Consider the following 13,002-nt stretch of genomic DNA (forward strand, 5'->3'; position numbering starts at 1 on the left):
AAACAAGAAAGTCGGTATACCAGCATGCACCTTATAATAAATATTGAGCGTATCATTAAATAGAACAAACACGATCAATTTCTCATTTATTATATCGATCACCCAGATGATAAATTTATGATTGCTCATAATTGCCCGTATGTGCTATTTCCCAATGTATCACAAGCCGCTCGTATTTCAACATACACATGTACCTGTAATAGTGAACAATCGATCCATCCTGCTGCGTGGAGTCGTCATATTCATGATATCTGTGTCAATGAAACTGTTTTACTAGTGATATTGTTTCCCATGGTATGTTGAAGCAATTGAAAGAAGGTATGTATGTTATATTGCTTGTTTAATTATTCGGAGGTTTTATGTCAACAGTCAAACATATGTTTGTTAACTTGATAAGGCTATTAGTGTTTTACTCTAGAACCGTGATATAAAGTGTTATCACGTTCTCATATAAACATTGTGTCACGTGTATAACGCACGCACATCAAATGTATATTCTATATAATGCACGAGTTCAATTGCAGTTCACTCGCGGTATATTCTATATAGTATACACATACACGAGTTCACTCGCGGTATATTCTATATATTATACACATACACTAGTTCACTCGCGGTATATTCTATATTATACACGAGTTTACTCAGGGTATTATCTATATTATACACATGTCCATTCGCGGTAATCTATACTATACACGAGTTCACTTTTGGTATATTCTATAGTATACACGAGCATACTCACAGTATAATCTATATTAAACACATGTTCATTTGCGGTAATCTATACCATACATGAGTCTACTTGTGGTATATTCTTTATTATACACATAAACGAGTTCAGTCGCGGTATTCTATACTATAGACGAGTTCACTCGTGGTATATTCTATATCATACACAAACACAAGTTTCCTCGCGGTAATCTATACTATGCACGAGTTCGCTCGCATTAATATATACTATACACATACACGAGTTCACTCGCGGTAATCTATACTATTCAAGAATTTACTCGCGGTATATTCTATATAATTCTCATGTAAATCGCGGTAATCTGTACTATAAACATACACGAGTTCACTCGCGGTAATCTTTATTATAAACGAGTTTACTCTCGTTATATTCTATATTATATACACGAGTTCACTCGCGGTATATTCTCTAGTATACACATACACGAATTTACTCGCGGTATATTCTATACCATACACATGTTAACTCGCGGAAATCTATACCATACACGAGTTCACTCGCGGTACATTCTATACTATACACGAGTTAACTCGCGGTATATTTGATAGTATACATATACACGAGTTCACACGCGGTATATTCTTTACTATACACAGTTCACTCGCGGTATATTCTTTACTATACACGAGTTCACTCGCGGTATATTCTCACGCGGTATATTTATTTTATACACGAGTTCACTCACGGTGTATTTTTTAGTATACAAGAGTTCACTCGCGGTAATCTATACTATACACGAGTTCACTCGCGGTATATTTTATTATAGTATACATATACACGAGTTCACACGCGGTATATTCTATATTATACTCGAGTTCACTTGCGGTATATTCTATATTATACATGAGTTCACACGCGGTATATTCTATATTATACACAAATTCACTCGCGGTCTATTCTATATTATACACGAGTTTCCTTGCGGTATATTCTCACGTGGTATATTCTATTTTATACACGAGTTCACTCGCGGTATATTTTATTATAGTATACATATAGACGAGTTCACACGCGGTATATTCTATATTATACAAGAGTTCACTCGCGGTATATTCTATATTATACACGAGTTCACTTGCGGTATATTCTTTAGTATACAAGAGTTCACTCACGGTAATCTATACTATACACGAGTTCACTCGCGGTATATTTTATTATAGTATACATATACACGAGTTCACACGCGGCATATTCTATATTATACACGAGTTCACACGCGGTATATTCTATATTATACACGAGTTCACACGCGGTATATTCTATATTATACACGAGTTGAATTGCGGTATATTCTATATTATACACGAGTTCACTCGCGGTATATTCTATATTATACTCGAGTTCACTTGCGGTATATTCTATATTATACATGAGTTCACACGCGGTATATTCTATATTATACACAAATTCACTCGTGGTATATTCTATATTATACACGAGTTCCCTTGCGGTATATTCTCACGTGGTATATTCTATATTATACACGAGTTCACACGCGGTATATTCTATATTATACACGAGTTCACTTGCGGTATATTCTTTAGTATACAAGAGTTCACTCGCGGTAATCTATACTATACACGAGTTCACTCGCGGTATATTTTATTATAGTATACATATACACGAGTTCACACGCGGTATATTCTATATTATACACGAGTTCACACGCGGTATATTCTATATTATACACGAGTTGAATTGCGGTATATTCTATATTATACACGAGTTCACTCGCGGTATATTCTATATTATACTCGAGTTCACTTGCGATTCTATATTATACATGAGTTCACACGCGGTATATTCTATATTATACACAAATTCACTCGCGGTATATTCTATATTATACACGAGTTTCCTTGCGGTATATTCTCACGTGGTATATTCTATTTTATACACGAGTTCACTCACGGTATATTCTTTAGTATACACGAGTTCACTCGTGGTAATCTATATTATACACGAGTTCACTCGTGGTATATTTTATTATATTATACATATACACGAGTTCACACGCGGTATATTCTATATTTTACACGAGTTCACACGCCGTATATTCTATATAATACACATACACGAGTTCACTTGTGGTATTTTCTATATTGTACACGAGTTTATTCACGGTATATTCTATATCATGCATATGTTCACTCGCGGTAATCTATACCATACACGAGTTCACTCGCGGTATATTCTATATTATACACATGTTCACTATTTTTCTATACTATACACGAGTTCACTCGCGGCTATCTATACTATACACAAGTTCACTCGCGGTATATTCTTTATCATACACGAGTATACTCACAGTATAATCTATATTATACACATACACGAGTTCACTAGCGGTATTATCTATATTATATACATGTTCACTCGCGGTATATTCTACATTATACACGATTTAACTCGCGGTATATTTTATATTATACACGCGGTCGTTTTTATTACTTGTTTTTAACATAATTGGCAATGGCAAATGTCCATTCCCTCTTAATTCAGAGAGTTTTGTGTTTATCTTATGCATCTGTATTTTCAATTTTTCCTACATATACAATGAATGTTCAGCAGCATTCTTGAAAGTTTACTTAAATTCTATTTAACAATAGTATAAACACTGGCAGTAACAAGGGGTAATATTAAGCTAAGCTTTATCAGCGTTACTTTTTGTTTTTGTTCGTGAAAAAAATGATTTGAAAGATTGTTTTATGTTTTTATTTGCAGTTACACTGTCCCCGTGCAAGCGTGAAGACTCTCAGGGCTACAAGAAGACCAACATATTTGTTCATTAAATGATAAGAAGTGTTGTATAACGCTAAACATCAAAATGAAACAAACAGTTCCGTAAAAGAAATGGGATTTCAATGTTTACTGACGTGGGAACGGACAATAAAAGTTTCCGACTAAGTGAGAACTGGCCATCAAGCTGTAACTGTTGTGAAGTCGTTTGCAAAGTGACATCATAACTTGTTTACGCAACCTTAAATAATGTGTGGTTTCTCACGCATGGACTTTTCCAACAAGTCAAAACTCAGCAGGTTATTGACCTTGATCTTTATAGTGTCCATATTCCTGCACGGTGTGCTCATCTTGTCCACTTCCATTTGGCTGTTTGTGGCCAACGTGGTGCTGCCGTGCTCGTTCCTCACCAAGTATTACGCGGCCCTGGCAGTGTACCTCGTTGCCGGAGTAAGCAACATTGCTGTTGTTGGTGCCAGCATGTTTGGCTCATATTTCTTCAAGAGATCTTTTGTCAGGATTTTCATGTTTTGTCTAGCCTTTGTTGTCAGTTTAGAATTAGCTTGCATTATAACATCGAGTACTCTTCGAAATGAGAATGAGGAGAATTTGAAAAAGGACATGAAGTCGAGTGTAATCAGTATTTTAAGCAAAAATGACACACTTCTAGCAGACAGTGAATCTTTTCGGTGTTGGAGAGCGGTACAAACGCGCCGATCATGTTGTGGAGTAGACAGTTATAGCGACTGGTGTCCGGGGACCAACAATTCCACTGGATGTTTACAATCCGGCTCACAGGGGCTGGAGTATTGCTCGTGTACCACGGACTGTCAGTCTCTGGGCGGCAGGTCGCTGCACACTACTTCCTGTTACTCTTCGATCTCGGACAACTTAGCGACTGCGTTCACTGTCATAACAAGTGTGTGTTCAGTTGTTATAATTCTGCAATGTGTCACTTATTGGTCACTCTATTTTATATTGCCAAAAATCAACTCAAAAGCTGTCGTAGACACTTATAAACCCAAGCCAGTTGCCCGTGCATCTAATGTTGCAGTAAGTGACTTCTGAATTTCAATGAATATTATTTGTATTGACCTTGTATTCGTTATCCATTGACACAAAACAAGTTTCGTCGTATTGTTTCCATAAACAATATTCAATACTGATGTTTTTGTTCGTGGATGTATTTAGCATCATGATTTATTTTTCAAAACTCTGTGATAAAGTATACATGTACTTGTGTTTTTCATAATATGAAAATGCAGTCTACATGCAAAACACATTTTTACGCGAAAACATCCATTTTCGTATTTGTATGGTTTAAGTTATGACATCTTTTGTTTCTTTCTGTAAAATTGTAAGGTTCGTATAATATTAGTGTATACTGGTACATTGAGAAAGCAAACACAATGAGACGAATGGAAATATATATACGAGTTGTTAACGGAGTTCAAGTTATATCGTTTACTTCCACTCGCATTTCAGCGTCTTATAGATTTACTTACTTTATTAATAAATAAAATGAACATAAGTTAAAGTTAAGAAGGGACTCAAATAACTTCGAAACGACTCGGGAGTTCTCGTCAATGTCCGTATGCTCCCGTTCACCGTCAAATATCGTTGCTGTCTCGAAGGAATGTTGATGTTTTATACTTGTGTATTCAAACTGAGCAAATTATATCTTACCATTTTACAGTCGGTTGTGGAATACACTTTTATGACAACATAAAATGCATCTTTCAGTCATGGAATACATTCTTTAAACCTAAACATCATTTAAAGAGATTAATTTCGAAGGATGTCTAGTCTGAATTAGTAAATACAGCCAACCTGAAACGAGAAAATACAATAAAAAGTTAATCAAATTCTAGCGCCGTTGCCAAATAAATCAAGCTAGAAAACGAGCCGGCAAATCCTGTGAGGGATATGAAGGGAAGTTCAGATACTTATAGGGATAATTCCAATCAAGCAACACACGCATCAACCTCTAACAAAACTACAGGAAAAGAAAGGGAAAATAGCGAGATACTGCAGCAAAATTCTATTGCTCGAGTACAAGAAAAGGATCCCGCCAAATCCAATTTACAAAGGATTGTTAGCGTTTTCAAAGTTGTTGAGCGTTATAAGCAGGAGAAAAGACACGACGCCAGTTGCCTGAGGGGTGGGTCTTTCATCGAGAAACCCAGAGGTCGGCACAACCCCTCCCTACTTTGGGGTTCTCTTCTTCGAAAGCAGTCCCGCACCGGATACGCCAGTGAGATTCTAGCACGCCCGCGGGGATCACTCAGGTCACCGTCTAAAGGGGCGTTGGCAAAAGTTCTAGTTCAGAGATCAAAGTCATACGGAGATATAATCAGACATAATTTAAACAGCAGAATTAGAGTATCAACGATGGAACCACAACAACAGGCCGATATTATAGTTGTTACGCAGCCCACCGCGACAAAACTCTCCATCGGACGCTCAACCGGAAATGGTGCAGTGAAATCCATACCGCCAATCGCCACTAGTGCCGGAAATGCCAATGGAAGTGCCTCCGTCAAAGCGACACCTTCAGCAACCTCCGCCGCGATCACCACGACTGTGAAACCGAAGCCGAAACTGGAGCGCCGGAAGTCGCTGAACCCTCGAGTGATGACACCGCCGGGACTGGAGGTTCTCAACAACTCGGGTATGCTCGCAGTCCGTCAGCAGATAGAAATGGACATACACGGTATGTTTTTTACCATTCGATTTTATTAACATACAATCTCTTTCATTTTTATGTACATTATTTGATACTGGTAAGTAGATTTGTTTTAGAATAAATGAATATTGTTTGAAATATGTACTTCAGCGCAAGGTTCTTACTGGTATAAAAAGGGTCCTTAAAATCAGTACAGCAATGGGTTGTGATACATTTTTTAAACAATACGCAATTCCGGTAACTGCTCTGCATCATTTTGTTATCAAGAGTACGTTCAGTAGTTTAGTGTCTATGACAAAACTGTAAAATCTTAGAAAGTTAAACATAGGATCAGTTAGATTGATACACATGGTAATAAACCCTAGTGCTCCTTAATGCAGGAGGCTGTGGCGCGCCCAACACGTACAAGATCTGGGATATCAACGACGAACAGGTCTTCTTCGCTACAGAAGGTGGGTCAACCATTTGAAAATTAAATATGTAATAATGGAGTTTATATGAGGTTTTCATTTAAGAATAACTTCTTTATAAGAAACAGTGTAAAACCCCTAAACATTTTCAAGCAGGATGGTGAATATGATAGTGATAATGCTGCTGGTGATGGTGCTGATGCTGCTGCTGCTACTGATACTAAAGTAATGATGATGATGATGATGATGATGATGATGATGATGATGATGATGATGATGATGATGAAATTCGAAAAATGTTATTTTGTCGTTATTTTTACCCTCCGCCAGAGTCTGGGTGCTTGTGCCGATGGACGTGCGGTCCCGCTCGTCGCTTCTCCCTGGACGTGTACTCTACACAGGACGACCAGGTTCTCAACTTTCACAGGTAGTATTTGGTTTCCCGTGTGACCAACTGTCACCGTGAATAAATTATAGTCACCGCTTCGTCCTCCCTTCTCTTCGTCGGTCCGACCAAAACTACTTTGCCACTGAGTTGAATTCAGTGAAACTTCTTATGGGAAGCCTTACAAGCAAGATCATATCCACATTTCGGTCTATAGACTTTACGGAGTTATATGGTCATTTGAATACCAAACACCGTATATATTTCACAGCCATACCTGTTAGGGTTATTCCATTATATTCAGCAAAACGTCACATGCGTAGCTTCAGTGACAAGTGAACGTGTTAATAACGGTTCAGTTTGGCGTTTGAAGATTATTCCTTACATTCGGAACTCCTCGGCCATATTTTTCAAAAACAACCTCGGATGTATGCAGGCAGGTACATCAGTTGAAGTAGTTCGTAAATTTTTTAATTATATCATTAATTAAATGTAATGTTTTATAGTTGTATTTATTGATCTAAGTTTAAATTGATTGCCATTGAATTGTATTATTGCAAACATAATTAAGAATCCCAAGAGTTAAGTCACAAAGTTTAACTCCTAAATAAAATTACTACGCGATCTACTTGCAGCGGACTTAAACGTACCACTTTTTCAGTATGTAAACCGTCCAAATACGTCCGAGGTTGTTTTCGATAAAATGGCCGAGGTGTTCCGAATGTATTCCTTAATAGCGTACTTGATATAAACAACAGCAACCTTGTGTTTAAAACTTTAAAGGCAAGAAACGGTAAAGTAAAAAAACAACAACATCCAGTAACGGATGGAGGTGAGGCGAATGCATGGTTTATTATATACGTTACTCGGGTTAGGATTAAGGATACTGAGGAAATGACACATAGCCGCCCCTTGTATATATGTATATTGGTGGGGGTGCGATTAACGCCTTCTGTTGGATGTTATATAGGCACCACATATTGATACGTGCAAACATGTTTGTATGAATACTCCCATGCAGGACTGGTTGTCGGTGCGACTGCTGCTGCTGCCTCGACTGTTTCATCTGCCTACAGAAGCTGTACGTGGTCGACTGCCTGGGTCGCACCCTTGGAGCAGTCAAACAGAAGTACTTGCTCTTAAACACTCATATACTCGTATACTAGCATATACCTTAACTGGCATCACAATCAGGTTGCAAGGACCTCTTTCGATATTTCATTTTATATAATAATAGTAATCATCCTCAAAGACGTACAATCGAACCCCGTTTGCTCGTGCTCCCAGGAACCGGCAAAAATACATCGAGCCTCGAAAAAATCGAGCCAAGCGGGAACGTTTACCTTCAGATTAAAGAAATCGGTCCTGTACATCTAGTTCGAGACAACGAGAATTTTGAGCCAAGCGATTTTCGACGGGTTTCGACTGTAGTTCAAAAACAGAGCAAAATCTATCGTTTCTTCTTAACGTGTCTTGCAGCAGTCATACAAGTTTACGAGGTTAAACAAAATGTAAGAACATGCACTTCGTTCCCAGGTTCAGCATCTTCAATGCGAAGTTTGACATCGTAGACCACGATAACAACGTGCTGTTTAAAGTGTTGGGATCCTTCTGTCCGTGCCGGTGTGCCACGGAGATATACTTCCAAGTCAGTAACCTAGTTCAATACATATTTATCTATCATACCATACGTAGGACAACGAAAAAATATTTCATACGCCTACTTTAAGAGACTCAAGTTCTTTTCCCAAGAATAAAAAAAACTAGTTAAAAACGTGTTCAATAAATACTGTTTTAAACGCCAATTTTGCAGTGTAATTTTAACCAAACATTTAAATGCAGTGCCCCGCCTGGCGCTTTCGTCATTGAATTCATGAGGGAATCACGTCAGTTTAAGTTCATGTTTCTCCGAATGTTCACACATCTACCCCTTGCTCCATTATCTACAGGTATTCAACAAGACCGGGGAACGTCAGATTGGAAGGATTCAAAAGAAATGGGGCGGGGACCGCGGCGATAACGTCAACGTAGATCACGAGTACTTTGACGTCACCTGTACGTTTCGTTACGTAAACTAGAGTTTCGCTTTCCCTTCACATAATGGACGTGTTTTTTCAGAAATATTAGCAAACAAAACTGAACAACGTCGGATTACAACCACGATGGAAAATAAATATTTAATAACAACGTTTATCAGAGCTCCATCATCACTTAATGCATGTGCATTAAAACAATATGCATAATTCATAAATTGAAATATTTGCGCTAAAGAAATATTCTTCTTGCCTCTGAATTGAATGGCCTCCATGACCACTCTTATTTAAAATCAATACATACACATGTATAACTAACATAAATTTTGACTGATAAACCTTAAGCTACTTACTAAATAAGTCGTTTATGGAAAACATTAATTACTGATAACAAGCGCAAAAATATTAAATGATCATTGGTGAATTGCTAACGGATTTACTGTGGTCTACCATAGTCCCGTAATGTAGAAATACCATGTTTTATGCTCAATTCTTTTAAATTAAACTCGGTATCCTTCATGAGAACCATTTCTTTCGACATGTATTCATCCTTTTTGGAATATTAAAACAATATTATGTAATGTGGTAAATCTTATTTGGAAGTAAGAGTGCATCTTTAACAAAGGTGCGTTCTGACAGTGTATTGACTCCTACCATACGCCTAGTCTTTACAGCATTTTAAAGTTCAGTTTGATCGTAAACACTAAAACAAGACCTCAAAATAGATTGTGTTTGTTTAGTTCTGAACGGTAATAACAGTTCAAGTGATCGATTTAATTATCAAACTTGGTATTATGAGATGATGAATACAAAGCAAGGTCAAGTTTGTATCTCTACGGAGATGACTGGCACCAGACAGGAATGTAAGTGTACGCTATGCTGTAGTCGAACAATGTCGCCAGGTCGTGATGCTATTTGTATATCATAATCTTACAAGACATAATACAGACCAATGATACCTACAAACTTTCTAGGGGTTTTTCTCAATACAAACAATCATATATTTTATTGAGTACTCACAGTTGTCCGTCATATAGCTTGGTCATTAAAATATGGCCATTCAGTCCTTCGATATTGTTTAAAAAAATAAAATAATAATATGGACCTTCAGTCCTTTGATGTTTAAAAATTATGTTTTAATTTCAAACAATATGAAAGGACTGAATGGCCATATTTTATGGATCAAGCTATGTGACGCACACTCGGTGTCATTCGGACGTTCAGAGTTTGTGAAGCAGTATTTCGATCAAGAAGTATCATTTGACTCGTGGAAAACGTATCATGGAATTTGTTTTTATTTTATTTTTGACACGTTTCTATTTGACACTATTTCAGTTCCGCCCAAACTTGACAGCGTGGACAAGGCGCTCATACTTGGCGCGGCGTTCCTTGTGGTAAACATTTAAACTACATGTACATTGTATATAAAACACCGTGTATAAGAAAAGACCTCATGTCAATGTTTTTGAATCATACGTTCCGCTTATGTAAAATTAACTAGGGTAAAAGAAACCAAACATTTGATAAACAGCAATGCTCTTTTTCTTCTTCAGAACGTGATGTATATGGAGATGTCGTAGAAGTCCTCAGACGAAATCCTGGACATAAATTAATGATAAGTTGTTAATATCACAACCCGTTACTGAATGTGAATAAATAAAACTCTTGTACTGTTTTTTGAGTAGCACTATATATATTCTACGTTAAAATAACTGAATGGAAATATCTTCATCACGATATTCACCAGGGTATATAAGTAACACTATATTCTACGGTAAATAATTGTATGGAAATAACTTCATCACGATATTCACCAGGGTATATAAGTAACACTATATTCTACGTTAAATAACTGTATGGAAATATCTTCATCACGATATATATCTTCATCACGATATTCACCAGGGTATATAAGTAACACTATATTCTACGTTAAAATAACTGTATGGAAATATCTTCATCACGATATTCACCAGGGTATATAAGTAACACTATATTCTACGTTAAAATAACTGTATGGAAATATCTTCATCACGATATTCACCAGGGTATATAAGTAACACTATATTCTACGGTAAATAACTGTATGGAAATATCTTCATCACGATATTCACCAGGGTATATAAGTAACACTATATTCTACGGTAAATAACTGTATGGAAATATCTTCATCACGATATTCACCAGGGTATATAAGTAACACTATATTCACCAGGGTATATAAGTAACACTATATTCTACGTTAAAATAACTGTATGGAAATATCTTCATCACGATATTCACCAGGGTATATAAGTAACACTATATTCTACGTTAAAATAACTGTATGGAAATATATATCTTCATCACGATATTCACCAGGGTATATAAGTAACACTATATTCTACGTTAAAATAACTGTATGGAAATATCTTCATCTCGATATTCACCAGGGTATATGAGTAACACTATATTCTACGTTAAAATAACTGTATGGAAATATCTTCATCACGATATTCACCAGGGTATATAAGTAACACTATATTCTACGTTAAAATAACTGTATGGAAATATCTTCATCTCGATATTCACCAGGGTATATAAGTAACACTATATTCTACGTTAAAATAACTGTATGGAAATATCTTCATCACGATATTCACCAGGGTATATAAGTAACACTATATTCTACGTTAAAATAACTGTATGGAAATATCTTCATCACGATATTCGCCAGGGTATATAAGTAACACTATATTCTACGTTAAAATAACTGTATGGAAATATCTTCATCTCGATATTCACCAGGGTATATAAGTAACACTATATTCTACGTTAAAATAACTGTATGGAAATATCTTCATCTCGATATTCACCAGGGTATATAAGTAACACTATATTCTACGTTAAAATAACTGTATGGAAATATCTTCATCACGATATTCACCAGGGTATATAAGTAACACTATATTATACGTTAAAATAACTGTATGGAAATATCTTCATCACGATATTCACCAGGGTATATAAGTAGCACTATATTATACGGTAAATAACTGTATGGAAATATCTTCATCACGATATTCACCAGGGTATATAAGTAACACTATATTCTATGGTAAATAATTGTATGGAAATATCTTCATCTCGATATTCACCAGGGTATATAAGTAACACTATATTCTACGGTAAAATAACTGTACTGAAATATCTTCATCACGATATTCACCAGGGTATATAAGTAGCACTATATTCTACGTTAAAATAACTGTATGGAAATATCTTCATCTCGATATTCACCAGGGTATATAAGTAGCACTATATTCTACGGTAAATAACTGTATGGAAATATCTTCATCTCGATATTCACCAGGGTATATAAGTAGCACTATATTTTACGGTAAATAACTGTATGGAAATATCTTCATCACGATATTCACCAGGGTATATAAGTAGCACTATATTCTACGGTAAATAACTGTATGGAAATATCTTCATCTCGATATTCACCAGGGTATATAAGTAGCACTATATTCTACGGTAAATAACTGTATGGAAATATCTTCATCTCGATATTCACCAGGGTATATAAGTAACACTATATTCTACGGTAAATAACTGTATGGAAATATCTTCATCACGATATTCACCAGGGTATGTAAGTAGCACTATATTCTACGGTAAATAACTGTATAGAAATATCTTCATCTCGATATTCACCAGGGTATGTAAGTAGCACTATATTCTACGGTAAATAACTGTATGGAAATATCTTCATCTCGATATTCACCAGGGTATATAAGTAGCACTATATTCTACGGTAAATAACTGTATGGAAATATCTTCATCACGATATTCACCAGGGTATATAAGTAGCACTATATTCTACGGTAAATAACTGTATGGAAATATCTTCATCTCGATATTCACCAGGGTATATAAGTAGCACTATATTCTACGGTAAATAACTGTATGGAAATATCTTCATCTCGATATTCACCAGGGTATATAAG

At 36.1% G+C, this 13,002-nt stretch overlaps 2 protein-coding genes across 2 annotated transcripts; both read left to right on the plus strand.

Moving 5' to 3' along the window:
- The first annotated feature begins 200 nt into the window (after positions 1-200).
- LOC128218759 (tetraspanin-9-like) lies at positions 201-4,678 on the plus strand. The gene is made up of 2 exons (XM_052926450.1): positions 201-318; positions 3,482-4,678. Exon 2 carries the CDS (start codon positions 3,746-3,748, stop codon positions 4,562-4,564), a length of 819 nt encoding a protein of 272 aa, XP_052782410.1. The 5' UTR covers positions 201-318; positions 3,482-3,745; the 3' UTR covers positions 4,565-4,678.
- A 744-nt stretch (positions 4,679-5,422) lies between these two features.
- Positions 5,423-10,673, plus strand: LOC128219282 (phospholipid scramblase 3-like). The gene is made up of 8 exons (XM_052927094.1): positions 5,423-6,209; positions 6,563-6,634; positions 6,923-7,019; positions 7,999-8,106; positions 8,514-8,625; positions 8,927-9,032; positions 10,346-10,404; positions 10,564-10,673. The coding sequence occupies exons 1-8, from the start codon at positions 5,423-5,425 to the stop codon at positions 10,588-10,590; spliced, it is 1,368 nt and encodes a 455-aa protein (XP_052783054.1). The 3' UTR covers positions 10,591-10,673.
- Positions 10,674-13,002: the final 2,329 nt, after the last annotated feature.

The sequence above is a fragment of the Mya arenaria genome, chromosome 15 (assembly GCF_026914265.1).
Source record: "Mya arenaria isolate MELC-2E11 chromosome 15, ASM2691426v1".
NCBI lineage: Eukaryota > Metazoa > Mollusca > Bivalvia > Myida > Myidae > Mya > Mya arenaria.

Excerpts from the sequence above, each read along its gene's own strand:
- LOC128218759 (XM_052926450.1), top strand. The coding sequence starts at position 3,746 with ATGTGTGGTTTCTCACGCATGGACTTTTCCAACAAGTCAAAACTCAGC.
- LOC128219282 (XM_052927094.1), top strand. The coding sequence starts at position 5,423 with ATGAAGGGAAGTTCAGATACTTATAGGGATAATTCCAATCAAGCAACA. Across the intron at positions 7,020-7,998 it reads CAGGTTCTCAACTTTCACAG|GACTGGTTGTCGGTGCGACT; the intron begins GTAGTATTTGGT and ends ACTCCCATGCAG. Across the intron at positions 10,405-10,563 it reads TTGGCGCGGCGTTCCTTGTG|AACGTGATGTATATGGAGAT; the intron begins GTAAACATTTAA and ends TTTCTTCTTCAG.